We start from the raw sequence: 19,687 nt of genomic DNA on the forward strand, positions 1-19,687 counted from the left end.
CTGAACCGAGTGCATAGAAATGTGGAGTTGCGTCTGGAGCCATTTGGACAAAAATGTCCATCGCTGTTTTACTTCCAATGCTCCAATGCTCCTAGTCAGCGCTCTCCTCTCTCCGTCTTTCTGCAAGGCTCCACAATTACATGCACTTGGGAAATTAATCCTTTACTTTTATTATTTGAAGAGTTATTTTGGCCGGTTTTTCTTCTCTGCCTGCTCAACTCTGAAGTTTTAATTGGGAGCTGCTTCCCCTTATTCTGAACTTTTAAAGAACATAATGGAATGGGCTTTAAGATGACAGTCCACATGAATGTGACAGAAAAGCCATTTCTACTTTCCAATCACTATAACTAGAGCTCTGGGAGGTAGTAAATATCCCTGACATCATGGCAACAAAATGCATGTTTTATTGCCTCATCCCAAAGTAGATTGTGAAATGAATGACTTACTACTACATTCATGTAGTTAAGGGCTGTGGGGGTGGCGACGGTAGATCGAGTCTCCTGTTTCACCGCTCTGAGCTCGCCACCCTGAATCAGAGTGATCTAAAGTGTGGAGATGGAGAGTGATGTATGTGAGGATATGTTTCTCCTATTTAACATGTGCATACTGGGTCCAGTATGTGTGTGTGCGTCCTCTGAAGTGTAACTCTGTATGTGTGTGTGTATGTGTGTGTGTGTGTGTTTTGAGTGCTTTGAATGAGATTTGTTTTGTTGGTGTCATTTGCTCCTTTAACTTCTTCTGTCGTCTCCTCAGATGACAACATATGGAGCCTTTCTCCATAAAGGGGCATTCTGTAGGAATTACTTCAACCTCCTGGACATGTTGGTGGTGGGAGTTTCCCTCGTTTCCTTTGGCATTCAGTGAGTATAAACAAACAGACACATTCGCCACCACATTGTAGCGAGGGCCGGGCCATAACGCAAACATCTTCTATCCCGATATAGGTCATTCTATACATCTCGATAACAATATTCATCCCGATATAGCATGTTCTCTGGAAATTCAGTAAATAAATACACTATAAGAAATAATCACATGGTAAAGTGTATTTGTTATACTCCTGTGTGAGTTGAAGACTGACAGTATCTTCTCATTTCATAAATGTTTTTTGTGCAAAATGAACATAAGATTTTCAAGTGAAATTATAGAAGAAGAAAGAATATACACACATATGTGCAATGTATATATCTGAACAGCAAAGGCAATATTAATCAAATACAGCTGATAAATACAGGACAAATGTATGCATGCACAACTTGGTCTGAATCCAATTTATGTCAGAGGAAATGTAAATACCCTCTATAGCATCATGTATATGATATGATTGCTTAGATAGCTGAGGTTAGCTGCAGAGAGCAGTTTTGTGTTCATTTTAGACCTGAACAGAGATCCAGTTCCTACATAAGCAGTCTCAGAAAAAATACTGGTCTGTGACAACTTACATTCAAGCTTGAGTTTCCACATGTTGAACAGCTGTTTGCTCCAACTCCAGCTCTGCTTTAGCTCTTACATGCAAAGATCAGAACGCATCAGCAGCTGGTTTTTTTTTACATTGCAACAAAAAGAATATAGAAAGAAAACTATAAACCATCAACATTTTTAGACCAATTGATATATATTCTCATATCGCCCAGCGCTAGTTGTAGCCCTTTTTGACCAAATGGTTCTGGGAACGATGGAGTCACAGGTACTTCCCATTTGGTATACATATTTGCATTTTCTACACTAACGAATATTACCCAGATAACAGATCAAAAACTGAATGTGGTTCTGTCAGGATGTCGTAGTCGGAGAGAGAGAGATAGGACCCAAATGCCAACAACTTTCCATGGACAATGTAGTCTTTTGCTCAAAACAGGTCAAACACACACTGGGGAATGAGACAAACAGGGTTTAAATACACAGGGAAGGTGATTGGACACCGGGGAACGAGACACAGGTGGACACAATGAGGGTGGGGCTAACAAATCACACAGGAGGAAACAATCAGGACCAGGGCAGGCAATCACAGGGACAGGAAATGTAGGGAAACAGATGACACGAGAGACAGGGACTTCAAAATAAGACACAACAACTCTGGATCATGACAGGTCCTTGATAAACAACAACACAGAGTCTTTATGAGACGCAAAGGAGACCTGGAAAGGTCCAAAAAGAGACTTAACACCACAGAACTGGGGTTACCAATGGGGACAATCTGCCTGATGCTTTATAGTTATTTATTTCTGGCTAAGTAGTTATCTCACACTCTTCCTTTATCGCTTTCTTTTTAGTATAGTCAGGAAGCCAACAACATAACTTTGATTGTTTTCATTAAACATTGTAAGAAATGCCCTACTAGTATTCTGGTATTGGTTCTAGGGTCACCCAGTGCTTCCTAAGTGTGTAAAAACAGTTTCAGCAGCCACAAGTTTTATGTATGAATAGTCAGCAAAAGCTAGGCCTGCAAACTCCGCCTCAGTAGTTCCAGGGCCATCAAAAGTGCATTGTACTACACAGTGCTATGGCAGGGAAAGGATTGAGAGAAATGTAAAGTTCTTGAGTTCTTCAAGTGATTCCTGGGCTCCCGGAAAAGTTCCTGCAGTGAAACTGGAACTCTGAACTGACACAACAACCCTTTCCTTGTTCAGGACCTCGGCCATCTCTGTGGTGAAGATTCTTCGGGTCCTCCGTGTTCTTCGACCCCTGAGGGCCATCAACCGAGCCAAAGGCCTGAAGGTGACATCCCGCAGCTTGTCCAACACAATAAGCCCAATCAGTGGTTGGCACAGCGTGTGAACATGTTGATGTCTCTGTCTTGCAGCACGTGGTGCAGTGCGTGTTTGTGGCCATCAGAACTATCGGTAACATCATGATCGTCACCACCCTGCTCCAGTTCATGTTCGCCTGCATAGGGGTGCAGCTGTTTAAGGTCATCAGCACTGAGATAGAAAATAAGAAATCTACACATGACGTCGGAGATATTTAGTGAACATTTTTTAAATATGCATTATTAGAGTGTAGATATTGTGTTTTCCTCCACAGGGAAAGTTCTATCGCTGCACAGATGAAGCCAAGTCCAGCTCAGAAGTGTGCAAGTTAGTTTTACTTGTCTTGCTCCTTCACAGCTAATTACCTGCAATTATGATCCTACTTTCAGCGGTAAGCTTCACGCAACATGTCATTTTCTCATAGGGGCACCTACATCCTGTATAAGGATGGAGATGTGAACCAGCCGACCCTTCACAAGCGATTGTGGCACAACAGTGACTTCAACTTTGACAACGTCCTCAAGGCTATGATGGCGCTGTTCACTGTGTCCACTTTTGAAGGCTGGCCTTCGTAAGATTCCAAATGTTTCATCCTATTAACGCTCTGAAAATGATATTTCAGTATTAGCAACGCTATCTGAACACTAAGTAGAAAGTAAAGGTTTGGGCTGTGAGGCTGGGTCACATGCTCTCTCTTTGTTCTCTTCACAGTTTACTGTACAAGGCAATCGACTCAAACAGGGAGAACCTGGGTCCCATCTACAACTACCGCGTGGGGATTTCCATCTTCTTCATCATCTACATCATCATCATTGCCTTCTTCATGATGAACATCTTTGTAGGTTTTGTGATCGTCACATTTCAGGAACAAGGAGAAAAAGAGTACAAAAACTGTGAGCTCGACAAGAACCAGGTCAGAGTCTGCAGCTTCACAAAGTGTTTGTTCGTATGTTTGGTCAAAAACGACAATATAGTGATGTTACCTAATCTACTGTCATAATGGGTCTCTTGACTCTTGAAAAAAGGCTTTCTGAACAATAAACAATAGTCATTGCAGTATAGACATGTCATATTAGAGAATGTTTTGTGAAAATTTGAAAACTGATTATCACCATTACATTGTTAGTTATTATTGTGTGTCACATGATTACTCTAGGTTGGATTAAAATAAAGATATCGAGTGTGTCATTACCTGAGCATTAAAACCAACGTTGTTTATCTCTGCAGCGTCAGTGTGTGGAGTACGCGCTAAAGGCGCGTCCACTGAGGAGGTACATCCCTAAAAACCCGTACCAGTACAAGTTCTGGTACGTGGTGAACTCCAGTGTGTTTGAGTACATCATGTTTGTGCTCATCATGCTCAACACGCTCTGCCTGGCTGTGCAGGTAAGAAGTCTCACTGCATTTACAGCGCTGGAACCAAACAACTCTGTGACAAAAAATAAATGTGAACAGATTACAGGTGTTTTGAATGTGCTAATATGTATGTAGTTTGAAAGCAGAGGTTGAGTCAGTGAGCATTTAATAATCATTATGAAATCAAACAGTTTGATGAAGAACTACATTATTGAATGGCTAGCTTTCTGCCTGCCATAAGCAGAACAGTTTTGTTCCTGGTATTATATGTACAGTTTTTGTAATGTTTAATTTTGGCTCCCTCCAGTGGTATTATTCTAAAAGACACTGCTATATATCATCAATTCAACCTGACTCAGGCGAAAGAGATACATGGACTAAAATCAAAGCATGCAACTTACATTTCCACCCAGATTGTTTAATTTGTATTTCAAACATACAAATGAATCCTTTAGAATAATTTAAAGAATACAGTTAATGTCTCTAAAGTTAGCCCTATTTGTCATTCTTAGGAGAAATTGTATTATTTGTTGTATCTTTCTGACTCAAGACTTTGTTTTTTCTCAAATGATTTAAGTCAACAGCAGCTCTGTTTTCTTCAGTGTTCTTTAACTGTCCCTCTTGTTTGCCTCTCTGCAGCACCACGGACAGTCAGCACTCTTTAACTACGTCATGGACATTCTCAATATGTTCTTCACGGCTGTCTTCACTGTGGAAATGGTTCTCAAACTCATCGCTTTCAAGCCCAGGGTGAGCGAACGTCTTCACTCACAACAACTCTCATCTGACTCTCAGCAAGAGAGCAAATGAGCACATTTCCCAAAATGTTGAACTATTGCTTGGACGTTTAGAAATCAAGCAGTGGTTGTGAACGTGTGACAACTGATGAGTCAGTGAATGTTTTTTTTGCGTTTCCCCTTCAACTGCCTGGCCAACAGCTCTGTGTAGAGAAGAAGGACAGGATGCTAGTAAGAGACAGTGTGCTGTGAAGTGGTGATGTTTTTGATTAAAGTAGCCATCGCTGTTTGTCAAGTTCTGGCTGCAGTGTTTCTGCATGTAGCATTAGTGTCAACATCAATTTTGATGCAGATCTATTACTTTATTGTAGCACTCTGCACTATTACTGTGAGCCCTGAAGCTGAAGTAGCCAGAGGGGGTTCCTGTGTGATTTGAAATGACCAGAATGAGTCTGCATTTCACTGTGAGACTCAAGACTTTGTACTTGTGCTGATCTCACATCCAATTTGCACACTACTCGCTCCACCTCACTCAGGGCTATTTTGAAGATCCCTGGAATGTGTTCGACGCCATGGTTGTGATGGGCAGCATAGTAGACATTGTTCTCAGTGAGATTGATGTAAGTAAAGCTTGGCTACAACGAGTCCCGCTGCTCACTAAACTCTCTCTGCTTGGGCCACCTCGGCACACACTGCTGGTTTCCATGGCAATGACTCTGATTTCTGGCTTTTCATCTGCTCAATCTTAATACTTGATCTCCTTTTTTCTCTCTTTTTGTCCTCCCCTGACCCTGCCATTTCATAAAATCCACTCCTCTGCTCATCTGTCTGATTCTGCCTCCCTTCTTTTCATGGTCTTTCTCTTTCATTCCAACCTTCCTCCTTGAATAAAACTCCATGCATTAACAGCACTATTTCGCTGATGCTTGGAACACATTTGATGCCTTAATTGTTGTCGGTAGCGTCGTCGATATTGCTATCACTGAAGTTAATGTAAGTACTACTTCTTTCTTCCTTCCAAGTTGAACTGAAGCCTTACAGGAAAGCCGCGAGGCAGTCAGCAGCATTTTCCTCAGCCTCTGGCAGTGGGTTCCAAACCTTTTGTCTTCAGGACCGTGTACATGACAAAGAGTTGGGAGAAGATTCATCAATGAATCTTCTCTGATTTCTTTCATTGAAAATGTTTTAGAGTCTTAAGAAGGTAAAAGTAAAACATAAGAAAAGGAATGAAAAAAAAGATAATTCAGTGTCACAAATCGCATGACGACCCTTCAAACTTTGGTATGGAACATTTGAACCACTTCTCTAGTGTGTTCAGTTGTAGCCTATACTTTTACATCTTATCAGCTGAACTATGAGCGTCCAGTATCATAATACCTAGAATGCAAAAACAATTATTTGTCAAAATGTATTCATAGTTGTTAAAGCGCCATTGGTTTATTCTGTAAAGCTTCAGTTTAACCTTTATTTATGTCCTGCTGTTGTTTGTGCTACATCTACAATACAATTAATTAATCCAATAGTCAGTCTTTTGCTTCTGCTAAATGTCTTATTGTCAATGTGTTGCAGTACTTTGTTGCAGGAATCATGACAAATATCTGATGAATGTGCTGATTGTTAACTTTTGGACACTGCAGTGAAAATAGGTCAAAAACAGAAATCTCATTTCTTTATGAAATGAAGCCTGTATTTGGTTCAGAGCTGGATAATTTATGAAATGGTTGTCTAATTCTTGCTCTTGTTCATTTTGTTTCCATAGAAACTTGTAGAGGCAAGTATGGCAATGAAGAAAAATGTTATGTGTGTAACCTGTGGTTTATAACAACTTTATCTCCGGGACCCCATCTATACTGGATCAAAAACTGGTCACTGAATGTTTAATTGACTCAAGTGAAAATGTATTTATTTAATGTGTTGAACAGTAACACATGCATTTCATTTTAATTAATAGCTTATTTGAATATTGATCAAAGTCAGTTGCTTTGAAAATTCCTGTCAATGCTGGCTAAAACAGTAGATGACGACTTCTCCACATTAGCCAACTGCAAAATACCCTTTATGGGGTTTTGGTTTTCCACAAAAAACCCTAAAACAACAACTAAGCGTCTTTGATCGACTTTGTTGTGTTTGCTTTGAGTTTTAAAAAGCGTCAAAGATCAGATTTGTAGTCCAAACAAACACTAGGAATGCTAAAGTGAAGGTTCTGGGGATGATTGTGCTTGTAAGAGTTGAAAAAGACTCCCAGCTCAACCTGCCCCTGCCCCCCTCCCCTCTCTGAGTGCTCTCACATCTGAGCTGCAGTGCTGTTTTTCTGGAGTTATATTTCCTGTTTTCTGTGTTCTCTCAGTTTGAGTCCCTAAATGTGTGTCTGCATGAGTGTATAACAAGCAGTAACTGTGTTTAAAGCATACAGTGGTGGTGTGTGTAGGTTACTATTGTTATGCATGTGTGTTAAACATTTACAGTTTGTACTTTAAGGTCAATGTATGAAGATTTGTGTTGTTAATGTTGGGGACATGATGTTGATTTCACAAGGACTGTCATGGTGGTTCTTGATGTGTTGTTTGCATTGCATGTGGTTGCTGCTGTTTGTGTGGCACAGCAAACTGACGAGATCAGATATGAAACTTCTCTATGTAATTAATTTTAAGAGCTGATCTACAAAGAGTTTTCATTTTGATTTATTGCTGTTTGCTAACTGCTCGTCCTTCCACTTATGAGCCGTGTGATTGTTTGTTTCTCGCCTGACTGCTGTGATCTCTCCAAGTGCATGCTGAGAAGCGTCAGCCATTCACCTCACTCCCTAACATCCTTTCCATGTCCCGCCTCTCACAGATGGCGATGGGCAACTCGCCTCATTCCCCTCCGGTCAGTTGTGTCCATAGCGCCTTGTGAAGTGTGCTCTCTTCTCTCTCTCCATACCCCTCGATCTTTACCTCCAGACAGAATGGCCCTGGAGCTCAGAGCTTGGAAAGGTCCATCATACACAACATTATGGACACTTTTAGTATAGAATCAGTGGAGCTCAATCTGCTTGAAAATCTAAAAATTGTGATTAGATTTTTTTTAAATGTCAACTTTTACTTTCTTTAAAGTTGTGTAGACCACTGCAGCTTAATGTTTGATTCAGTGAATCAACATGATCTCAAACAGATGCCATGGAGTGAAAGGGAAAGAAACACAAGCTTTTTGCAGCAACACAATGCTAGATTAGGCAGTTAAACTTCTCAAATTAAAGTTAAAGTGTCAGCATCTCTTTAACAAACAGTTATCAGGTAAGAATCTGTGATTTTAAAAAAATCGGCAGATAGAAAAACAGAGTTAGTCCTTAGTTAGTACTTTTACACTAACGGTGGCTTAATGCAGCTGGGTTTGAGGTTCTTTGTGTCTTGTGATTGTCTCTGTGTTTTGTTCTGTCTTCCTGTAGTGAGCTCTTAAAGCTCAGAATGGAGCTCATGTGTAGCGCAGGTGTGTAGACTCCAGTCAGGTGCATGAACACAGTAACTCTTCTCTTCACACCTTTCTGCATTCCCTCTTCTTCCTCTTCCAGTAGGACTCAATCCATCTGGCTTTACTTCCTACCACAGTGTTGGTCACTATCTCTGGTTTTCTCCCCCTCCCTCTCTGTCCCTCTCTCTCCTCTGCTCTTCATTCACCTCTTTCTGCACCGGACTGTGCGAGCGCCCTGCGATGGTTTTGTTGCAGGGCACTACTGACATGAGTTGCTGCATTGCTATGAGTTCACCAATGGCTCCTAATCATCCAAAAGTCTTGCGTGAGCGTGCAGTGCTTCCCCAACAACGTGGCAATGCTGAGCGCATGCTCCATCGGCGCTGTGGCCAGGATTACCTAAAGAACCTCCTCACGCTAATTCTACTTTTTTTAATCATTTCTGCTCATTATGCAGCTCATACTGACGGTTTGTGAAGTATCGTGCTGAGCGAATTGAATGAAGCCATATCTGTCTGGAGTATCTCTTTGCCTTCAATGCTGAGCCTCCTGATATGACGCTTTTCAGTATTAAGTTAATATCATTCCTTTTCAAAAAATCATGTACTCATTATACAGGTTCAATCTAGCTGCCCCCACCAGTGTGATTGATTTTATTTTGAACCTCAACTTTCCTCTGTGTTGAAATGCTCACCGAATACTGCTGATATCCTGTGCCTTGTTGTTAAATGACATGAATCGCAAACAATAATGTAATGTGTTGGTTCGAGTTTGAGTGAGCGAATGTGCTGAACAGACTTTATTTTATTATGCTCGATCTGGTTAGCAAGCATTTTCATCTTAGACACTGAAAAATGATTTACAGACATTTTTTTACAACAGTGAGATTGCAGCTGTCTTACATGTACTACAATCATTTTAATGGGTTTCATTAAATTATGCACGATGCAGTGATGATATAGTTAAGTCGTGGCAATGTGCCCGAATATAATGCAAAAAATGTGGGTATACAGAAAAAAACTAATAATTAGCTGTGTTAAGAAGAAAAATAACAGACGATGCTCTTATCATGACATGAATTCATAGCATTTGTTGTCAGTCTCATTAATATCAGTGAAAAAGTAAAATCCAGTGAATCCCATCATCAGTAGAGCCATTACACCGGGGGAGTGATAAAGTTGTGTGCCAGTCTTACATGTACCTAAGTAATTAAGTCATTTCATGTTGTTTGTCAGTCTGACATTCAAGTCCTACATAGGAATGTTAAGCTGTAAACCTGTTGTGTGTTAAGATAATGTGTAAGTCTGTCATTATATTTAATGTGTGTACATATAGACAATGACACATACACGTCTGTCTTTGTCATAGTGAAACCAGACCGTTGTGTCCCGTCAATAAGAAGAGTAGTGACTCTGTTCTGTCTGCGTCTTGACTGACGTGTGCTTCACGTCGTGTGATGCTTTTCCAATGTGATGTTTACGTGTTTGTGTGTGTGAGACCTGCGGGCCCTGTACAAGTCATTAATACAGGTCTTTGATTTTAAAGCCAACGGAGACGCCTCAGGTGGATGAGCAGGGGGTAAGATGCTCCGCACCCCCATACCCCCCAATACCCATCCCCCTTCAGGGCCATGCCACGTTTAGTTCTGCATTTCTTTGTTTGGTGTTTTTTCTATTTCAATTATTTTACTATGGAATGTTCCCATTTTCTATATCTGTTTTTACATTTTTCTTGCATCTGTTTTTATTTAGTTAATTTGCATTATATCTTATTTTTTTTAAAAGGCTTTTTATTTTCCTAAATGTTTGGAGTTGTCTCAAAGGAGAGTGCGTCACTCAAACGTGACGCTGCGTGTCCTGTTAGGTGGGAAAGGTTTTTGTGCCGCTCCTCACGTTTGTGACGCTGACACTGCCACATGGTCTCTGCCACCCTTCCTGCGTGGGGTAGTGACCCGTGGATGAACCACAGGATCAGGTCACTCTGCTCTGACCTGTTTGGGTTGGCCCCACTGTGACTGCATGCAGTGACTCTGGACTGAGGAGGCCATGCTTGTGCAGATGTGTCCTTTCAAACACTGAAAGGGTTTCTCCAGCATGCTCGCCTCCTTGCTTCCTCCCTTGTAGGTCTTTACAGAGACAGGGCTCTTGACAGTGCTTGAGACGCAGACTAGCAGAAACATATCGGCTGCAGCTGTTCTGCTTTGAACATTAGGATTTTACCAGAAATTGCCTAAAATCTGCAGGATTGTATATACGCTGTATAGAATAACTGCTCAACATGCACAACATATGTTGCCACCACACCAGAAAACTGCTCAAATGCAGATCTAGGTTTGCTCTAAACACACTTTTGCCCATAAGACGCAGTGCTGCTTCCTCAGCCCATATGTATCTGACACCGGCGTCTCAGTTCTGACCTCTTCGTCCCGCTCTGTGTCCACTGCAATGCTGTCTGGTCCTCTGACTCCAGACTGTTTCTCCTCAGAACCCGGAGGACAGTGCTCGCATCTCCATCACCTTCTTTCGTCTGTTTCGAGTCATGCGGCTGGTCAAGCTCCTCAGCAAAGGGGAGGGCATTCGCACCCTGCTTTGGACTTTCATCAAATCATTTCAGGTGAGGCGTCGTACAATTATCTAATTGGCAACTGAGGGAAATAGTAAAATCACACATTAATCTACTGTTTTTCCTTTCTTTTGCCTGAAGGCGCTGCCATATGTTGCTCTTCTGATAGCCCTGCTGTTCTTCATCTACGCCGTCATTGGCATGCAGGTTGGTAACTAAATGTTCCCTCTGTGTTGGTATATGGTTGCAGTTAAATTCATGTGAGCCATTTTTCTGCTTCAGGTGTTCGGAAAGGTTGCCATGGTGGACGGCACACACATCAACAGAAACAACAACTTCCAGACCTTCCCTCAGGCTGTGCTCCTTCTCTTCCGGTGTGTAGGATCAGGGGTCAGGGGTCAACATAAAACCGGTTCACTGTGTTTTGGGTGTTCTGCATTACTTAATTAAGTGATTCATTTGTGTCTGTCATGCCCGTCTGTTTCACCAGGTGTGCCACTGGAGAGGCCTGGCAGGAGATTATGTTGGCCTGCATATCAGGGAAACTGTGTGACCCAGAGTCCGACTACAACCCCGGGGAGGAGTATACGTGTGGCAGTGGATTTGCAATCATTTACTTCATCACCTTCTACATGCTCTGCGCCTTCTTGGTACACACACATTTTAAACAGTGTTTGTCTTAATACTAGTTATTTACTTTATAGCATCCGTAGAACACCATGAGATTTAAGATTTTTGAAAGAGTGTCTCTCCTGAAGTCTGAGGATGATTCATTTGAGATGTAAAGCCCCGCTGTACATATTTACTCATTTACAGGCCCATGCAGCTCCACTGATATTCCATAAACAACATGGCTACCAAAAATTAGACAACTAAACAAAGTTCTAATATAACATTCGCCGTAACTCAATCAGTGAAACAATATAACACCTTAGAAGAGAGAGCAACAACTAAGACAACATCTTAGTAGTTCCTTTCCAATAAGATACCAAATATGCCATTTAATCTATTGTTCTCATTTAGTTTAACTGATCTAGTTAGAGCATGTTACATTTAGAATTCACAGCCCTTTCTAAACTGGCTGAGAGCCAGTATTTACACTTTTTTATTTTTAAAGTTTCGATTTATTTTAACCTAGATTTCTCAAGTCTGAAGACTCGTATCTCGTGACTGTGATTGATATGATTCGTTGGAACAAAAGCCGTACAATGCCAACCAAATGTCTAAGACAATGTTCTTGTGCCGCTCCAGATTATCAATTTGTTTGTGGCAGTCATCATGGACAACTTTGATTATCTAACACGTGATTGGTCCATTCTTGGTCCACACCACCTTGATGAATTCAAGAGAATTTGGTCAGAGTACGACCATGAGGCTAAGTATGTGCTTTATCACCCTCAGAATTTCACATTCATGTTTCTGTGCATTCATTTTTCTGTAAATTCATGGGCAGTTAATGTCATCCATCAACCTGTTTTTTTTTTCTCATACAGGGGCAGAATTAAACATCTGGATGTTGTTACACTTCTTCGTCGTATCCAGCCTCCTCTCGGCTTTGGAAAACTGTGCCCTCACAGAGTGGCTTGCAAGGTCTCTTCTCCCTTATTCTGTCATCTAATTTACAAAATGAAAACAGACATACAGACATTGAGCTGGCCGGACCTGACCTGACCATGATAACGGCCTCTACGTGCTCTCTTCTTTCAGAGGTTGGTAGCCATGAACATGCCCCTGAACAGTGACGGCACTGTCATGTTTAACGGCACTTTGTTTGCACTGGTGCGCACTGCCCTGAAGATCAAAACAGAAGGTATGAGCCAAATATATATATATATATATATCCCATGACACTGCTCTGCTCCTCTTTAAAAAGACAGAATACGATTCTGTCGTATCCACCGAACGTCCTCTGTTGCCCGTAATCACAATCTTTTAAAAGGCTGTGGGCTGGAGCGTTGGGTTCTTAAGGAAGTTTTTATTTCCCTGCGGTGCAGGTAATCTAGAGCAGGCCAACGAAGAGCTGCGCGCTGTCATCAAGAAAATCTGGAAGAGGACCAGCATGAAACTGCTCGACCAAGTAGTGCCCCCTGCTGGTGGTTAGTGGAATCTGCCTCTGTCCGTCACACACACATACACACATACACACATACACACAGACACACACACACACACTAGATGATGCCCATGTGCTTTTTGCATATAATTACAGAAAGCTCCAAACTGCTCTTTCATAACTATGTCCTGAAATAAAGACTTGCTAACACACATTGATGCGCGCACACAAGTGAAGCTGTATTGTGCTGATTCTGCTCTGCTCATCTTCTCCTGGTTGTCCCTTCAGCAGTGTGTTTTATATATGTGTGTGTGTGTGTGTCTGATCCACACTCCTCCCTCTTGCCCTGGATGCTGATGGAGGCCACTGACTGTCTGCTGGGCTTTGGGCTTGCATGGCCTCGTAGACCACTGTGCATGCTCTGTCTTCCTCACTAATACATCTCTTGTTTCTTATGTATCTGTCTCACTTTCTCTGTCCTCAGTTTCTCTGACTCACTCTGTTGTCTTAATCTCTGTCCTTTTCTCACCGCTCAAGCTTCCAAAGCTTATTCTTCTCACACTTTTATATCTCTGTTTCCAAACTCTGAGGCACTTCAGAATATTCTGAAGCAGTTCTGTTTTAGGGTGGTGGCATGGAACTCGTGTTGCCTCTCTCTCTGTCCCCAACGTTCTTGTTCAAAGTGATTCAGACCCCTGCTTCAGAATGATTCTCACACACTCTTCAAATAAATTAAAATCCAATGGTAAAAAAATACATCCGTGAACACACAGTTTTGAGTATAGCCTTCACTGGCGTGTACACATATAACAAACAGGCATTCATGTCTGCAAACATACTGATGACGCGTACTGTAGATCTGCTTGCTTGCATGTGCTAAAGTAGTAAACAAAATGGCATTCTCTGACATTTCAAACAAATAATTTGGTTCACACACACCCTCCTATCTTCCAAAAATAAATCTAAAAATATTCAAGAAATTATAGAAGTTTCTCAAAGGTAAATGTATGTCAGTGGTTTAAGATAAATGTTATACCTAATATTTAAAAGTCTAATTTTCGCAGCCTGTATATCACTACTAATCTCATACTGCTGGTTAAAAAGTAGCAGCATTTTATTATCATAATGTATTTGTTGTCTATTGGACCTAGATGCTGATAATGTCGTTCTCTTCATCAGTAACATTAAGGAAGAAGGGACAGAGTGGTTACAATAGTTATCACTCTCTGCATCTGTGGGTCCTATTTATAAACTTTAATTCATCCAATTTAAAAACAATGATACATTTAATGTAGAAGATCTCTTCTTTAAGTTATCATCTAAAGCTGTTCAGATGTAGAAATCCGCAAATACATGAAGGGTTTGTAGCAAATATTTAATTTTCTTCCTTTTGAAACACAGCAAATTAACTCATGCAGATTGAGGTACAGTACATACACCATCAAGATGGATGTATATAATCGGGATAAACATATTTTTTGGTTGATTGGGGGTTGAAGAGTGCCTCACTTGTCTGTAGTCCTGAGGAGAAGAAGCCACCATTTATGAGAACTGGACGAGGGAGGAGAAGAGTCTCTCCGTCTCTCTCCGGGGTTCTGTGTGTCGTGACCTGCTGACACAGGAAGCATTTGTGTGGTCTGTTCACTCAGATGATGAGGTAACCGTGGGGAAGTTCTATGCCACCTTCCTGATACAGGACTACTTTAGGAAATTCAAGAAACGTAAAGAGGAAGGTCTGGTGGGTGCTCACCCGACGCAGAACAACACAGCTATCGCTTTACAGGTGAGTCCCATCTCGTTTGTGTGTTTATTATTGATGAGAGAAAGAGAGATTGTTGGAAATTGTGTGTAAATGTGGATTTATGACCATTGCAATTATGGTGTCAAAGTCTGTAAAATGTGTCTTGTGTGCATTTCATAAAAAATGTGCTAATGTTATGGTTTATGATCCAGCAGGACGTTCATGATCTTGGTGTACAGTATGATTCTGTTTCTGTGTAGTTGTTTTTTTATGTTTCCAATGTGTGAATTTGTTGTTGTGTATCTATGTCTTTAAATTGGATAGATGTTGATGTTAAGCGTATGTCATCGTCTCCAAACATATTTTCATGTGTTTTCACAATTCACTCATCGATTCATGAAATTCACATGCAAAGCTTGTTGCCATTTCTGTTACCTTTATAATGTACTGTATGATATATGGCTCCAATATAACCCCATATATCATGTCAGACAGTAAACATGACCAACCTTTAATTTAATTACAGTGACATTGTGTGTATATTGTGCTAATTTGCTTAAGTACACCTACAAATTAAAGGAAAGGAAGAAAATTAATTATTCCCACAGCTGAATGCTCCTCGAGACATTTCAGAAGAGTACTCCTCCCAGCAGGTTGCGATGAGGAGAGCACATCTGTCTGTCTGTGTGTTCTCATCTCTCACAGTCTGTCAGCACTGTTAATGTCAGGTGTTGCATATTCCAGCACAGGTGTGTGTATGCTCAGTGTGTGTGGTGGTTGTGACTGTATGACGTCAGATCTACTACTGTGAGATGAAGGTTCCCCGCTGTAGCGCTTAGCCCTCTTATTGTCATGGTTACAGGCTGGGCTTCGCACGCTGCATGATATTGGGCCCGAAATTCGCCGAGCGATATCATGTGATCTGCAAGATGACGAGCTAGTAGACTTTATTCCAGAGGAAGACGAGGAAATTTATAGGGTAACTAATTCAATTTTACCTGACAGAAGGACATGTGACGACGTTTTTAATATTGTGCTTGTAAACGTACTCTTTGCTATTTAATGTTTAAACTATCTATAAAAGTAAATGTACTCAGTAAAATATGAATCATATAATGTTAAATAGTAGCTGTATTGTCTTTCATTTATATTGCATACAATATGTATGTATGTTTATTTTGCCTTCTTTTGTTTTTCCTTCATTTCAGTTCAAACAAAAGTGCATCCATGTTTGCTCATATCATGTGCCATGAACCAGCTTTTGAACTTCTTTTTGCTCATATAATTTCTGAAAAGGAAATTAGCCCTGAGACTTAACATCAATTGCACATTTGTTCTGCTGCTTTGTAAGAGGTAGAGGCGCTGGAGGTTTGACTGTGAGCATTCCTCCGCAGCGTAACGGTGGACTCTTCGGTAACCATCTCATGAACGGTGGCCATCGCCGATCCAACGGCCACCAGACCAACGCAACAGAGCGACCTCTGCAGGTGCAGCCTCCACCTCACTACGCCCATATGGAGCAGCCGGTGGGACGCCTGACTCGAGCCAACGCAATGTCCCACCCCAACCACCATCACCACCACCACAACCATCACCACCGCCACCACAACTCCTACGGAAAGTCTCCCAAATCCACCAACATCAACCTCAACAACGCCAACGCTTCCAGTCTGCCCAACGGAGGACACCATCGTTACTATGAACATGCACCTCCCAATGGCTACCCAGGTCTTCGCAACGCCTACTACGACAAACCACGGACACCGCAGGGCCAAAGGTAATCACACGCCGACCAGCAGCCTCTGATTTGCAGAATAATAGTTCAAACAACAGATGTAGATTCAGATGTCTGAGCACATTATGTTTGGTGATGTATTCTTATTTATGAACTTTCCAAAATTAACATTAAGACCAAAAGAACCTCACCTGAAATGTTTTCTTACTCGTTTACAGCCGATCCCTCTGACTGAGGATTTTTTTTTTTTAAAGAAAAATACATATGTTTCTATGCATCGAGTGCTTTCTGCAACGAGGAGGACATCTTATTGTAAATTATCATCTGTTGCAACCTATTTTTTTCAACAGGCAGAGCCTGGCTTCATATAAAGCTTTCCCTTTTCACAAACCTTTATTGTAAACCTGACACTTCATAATAGGTCACAAGTCTACTCTCACACTGACAGTTGATCTCATAAGGGATCAATGGTGCACTTATCTCATGATTTCCCATATGCTGTTTATTCAGCCGCTCCAGTATTGGGTCGGTTTCTAGTACCCAATAAGTTCGGTTGACAATTTCATTGCTGCCACTTTACAAAAGACAATGCTTTTTTGTTTCTTTCTTATCTCAAGAATAGAACATGGAATTGTCGACCAAACTGGAGTCCACATCCGCCATCACACTCTGTCCTCCTCATACATATATATGAGAATGCTGTATATGTTTCATATACTGTATGATATATATATATATACGTCATGCTTTCTCTGTCATTTCCTCTGTGTTCTCTCCTCCCTTTCTCCTTCCTAACCAAAATGCTTTCTCTCAACCATCCCTCTGCTTTCTTGGGACAGAAGGCGCTACTATGAGACCTATGTTAGGTATGTTGCTTTTCTAGGTTTGGCTCCAGCAGTATGTCTCAACAGCAAAAGAAGGACTTTTTTATTTTGATTTGATTATTTTTGACTTGGGTTTGAATCAGTGAATGGTTGCACACATGTTATCTCAGTGTTATGTGCTATATGCTGGCCAGCCATTTGTCTGGTTGTCATCTGCCTCTGTTATACTGCAGTTGTGTCAATGCTTTGAAATTGAAATAACATAAATGTTAGTGGCCAGCATCTTGCTAACAGTAGCTTTATGCATGTGTAAAAGTGACGTGTTTGCTTTGCACAAGCACCCAGATGCTCAAAAGCAAGGAGGTGTACAAGAATGTATTTTTAAAAAGCATTAGTCGTCACTGCTGGTTCTGAAAAAAATTGCAAAGTCCTCCACTTAGTTCACGATCTGTGTTTTAATTAACCCCATGAAGGACCTCAGGATGGATATAATGTTGACAGAGTGATGCTCTTCAGCTCAAAACCTCTGCCTGTTGCCTTAATTTGGATGTGTTCAGTATTTATAAGAGTCATCGGTTGCATCGCTGTCCCCTGGAGACTTGAGTCTGCATGGCAGTGCATGGCCATAATCCAGCTACGTCACTGAACAGCAGCAGCGTGCTTGCTGTGACCCCTGTGCCCGAACTTTTCATCAGGTCTCACGGAGTAGATGGACACCACCCCACCATCCGCAGGGAGGAGGAGTTTGATGAAGACCGCCTTTCTGGGGAGTATTACAGCGGGGAGGAGTTCTATGAAGATGACAGTATGCTGTCAGGAGAAAGGTACTACTCTTTCTGACTTGTGTGGCAGTTCTACCTCAGATTAGGAAACATGTACAGAGATTTATAAAGAATCACCAACTCAATGGTTTTCTTCAAGGTTTTGCGATAGTGTGTGCAAAAACATTGCCGGCCATCATGCTCTTAATTCTGTATGTTGACAGGTATCCGAACAGTGACACGGAGTACGAGACTCCCAAAGGTTACCATCACCCTGAAAATAACTATGACGATGACGAGCAGCCTCTCTACCGCGACTCACGGCGGTCACCAAAGAGACGAATGCTTCCTGCCACGCCTCAAGGTACCTTGACTCCATGCATCCTGCAGCATGAGCATGTACCGTATGCATACATAACTATATATGTTTTTATTTATTTTAAACAAACTAAAACACACCTTGCCACATGATATGAGTCATGACAGAATAAAAGTAGGACATGGCATTGTTACTAACACACTCATATAGAAATCAAATTGTTATCCCTCAGAATAAATATAAATGAAATGCACTATATGAATCAAATCAAATATTGTGAAATATCCACATAATAGATAATTGATCATATTAGACACAGTTTGCTTTGAAGTGTTTTGTACAATGCTCAGTGTAACTGTTCTGTGATGTTGTCAAGAGGAATGATGTCATATTCATTGGTCTTGTGAACGCAGTAAAAAAAACTACAGTTTGTGGGCTGGATTTAAAACCAATTGTAGACGACTTTATGTTACATTTGCAGCTCTGGATAACATAATTAATAAAACCGCTTTCTTTGTTATCAAGTGCAAGAGTCACTCTTCTAAATGCATTCATACCAATACATTTTACACCCACTATATGATTTACTCACCCGGTTTCATAATCCTTGAGCATTTGCATGCTGTCAAAGCTTCCTGCATGAGGTCACTCACTCGTTCACTCCTGACTCACTCAGGTCACAGAAGGCCATCGTTCAACTTTGAGTGTCTGCGCAGACAAAGTAGCCAGGACGAGCTTCCACATCCGCGTACTGCTCTACCACTGCACCTTATGCAGCACCAGGTAACACCGGCTGCTCATTTCTCTTGTGTTTGCTCACATACATTGCTTTGATCACTGTCTCACATCTTTGACATGTTTGGAATGTATTCATTTTTTCCCTCAGTCTCGAAGTGTAATTATTTAAAACGTGCATTTGTTGAAGCAGGATACATTGTGCACACATCCTTCTGGAGGTTGTAGTAACATGTGCCTGTTGTGTATAAGTTTGTGGCTCTCCTGATCCAACAGGTTATGGCTGTAGCAGGCCTGGACTCCAGCAGAGCCCACCACCTCTCCCCAACCCGCTCCACCCGCTCCTGGGCCACGCCTCCTGCCACACCGGCCAGTAAAGATCAGTCACCGTATTACACCCCTCTCATCCGTGTGGACCACCCACACAGGGACAGCGCTGCTAGCAGCCAAATATCTGTGCGCAAGAGCTCCTGGTACACAGATGACCCCGAGTTCTCCCAGAGGATGCACTCACCTGTCCACCTGCAGGTGCCACCTGAATACCACAACCAGTACCACCAGAAGAGAGGCAGCGCCACCAGCCTTGTGGAAGCGGTGAGTTTTAGGCTTGATAGGGATGTCGGGAGAGGAGAGGTGTGTGTGACCAAAATAATGTTGTCCCAGG

The 19,687-nt window shown here is 41.6% G+C and overlaps 1 protein-coding gene across 1 annotated transcript in view; it reads left to right on the forward strand.

Moving 5' to 3' along the window:
- The window catches only part of cacna1da (calcium channel, voltage-dependent, L type, alpha 1D subunit, a), a 34,546-nt gene that overhangs the window by 11,514 nt on the left and 3,345 nt on the right, over window positions 1-19,687 (forward strand). Inside the window, exons 14-40 of the mRNA XM_056437376.1 lie at window positions 754-860; window positions 2,631-2,718; window positions 2,804-2,911; window positions 3,025-3,077; window positions 3,175-3,321; window positions 3,462-3,663; window positions 3,978-4,136; window positions 4,746-4,856; window positions 5,380-5,463; window positions 5,753-5,836; window positions 10,778-10,906; window positions 10,997-11,062; window positions 11,138-11,229; window positions 11,346-11,505; window positions 12,107-12,234; window positions 12,349-12,445; window positions 12,563-12,665; window positions 12,733-12,773; window positions 12,828-12,951; window positions 14,558-14,691; window positions 15,512-15,628; window positions 16,044-16,426; window positions 17,224-17,250; window positions 17,904-18,032; window positions 18,194-18,333; window positions 18,965-19,071; window positions 19,300-19,617. Coding sequence (XP_056293351.1) covers window positions 754-860; window positions 2,631-2,718; window positions 2,804-2,911; window positions 3,025-3,077; window positions 3,175-3,321; window positions 3,462-3,663; window positions 3,978-4,136; window positions 4,746-4,856; window positions 5,380-5,463; window positions 5,753-5,836; window positions 10,778-10,906; window positions 10,997-11,062; window positions 11,138-11,229; window positions 11,346-11,505; window positions 12,107-12,234; window positions 12,349-12,445; window positions 12,563-12,665; window positions 12,733-12,773; window positions 12,828-12,951; window positions 14,558-14,691; window positions 15,512-15,628; window positions 16,044-16,426; window positions 17,224-17,250; window positions 17,904-18,032; window positions 18,194-18,333; window positions 18,965-19,071; window positions 19,300-19,617 — 3,438 coding nt within the window. The remainder of the gene's footprint in view (window positions 1-753; window positions 861-2,630; window positions 2,719-2,803; window positions 2,912-3,024; window positions 3,078-3,174; window positions 3,322-3,461; window positions 3,664-3,977; window positions 4,137-4,745; window positions 4,857-5,379; window positions 5,464-5,752; window positions 5,837-10,777; window positions 10,907-10,996; window positions 11,063-11,137; window positions 11,230-11,345; window positions 11,506-12,106; window positions 12,235-12,348; window positions 12,446-12,562; window positions 12,666-12,732; window positions 12,774-12,827; window positions 12,952-14,557; window positions 14,692-15,511; window positions 15,629-16,043; window positions 16,427-17,223; window positions 17,251-17,903; window positions 18,033-18,193; window positions 18,334-18,964; window positions 19,072-19,299; window positions 19,618-19,687) is intronic.

The sequence above is a fragment of the Pseudoliparis swirei genome, chromosome 18 (genome assembly GCF_029220125.1).
Source record: "Pseudoliparis swirei isolate HS2019 ecotype Mariana Trench chromosome 18, NWPU_hadal_v1, whole genome shotgun sequence".
Classification (NCBI taxonomy): domain Eukaryota; kingdom Metazoa; phylum Chordata; class Actinopteri; order Perciformes; family Liparidae; genus Pseudoliparis; species Pseudoliparis swirei.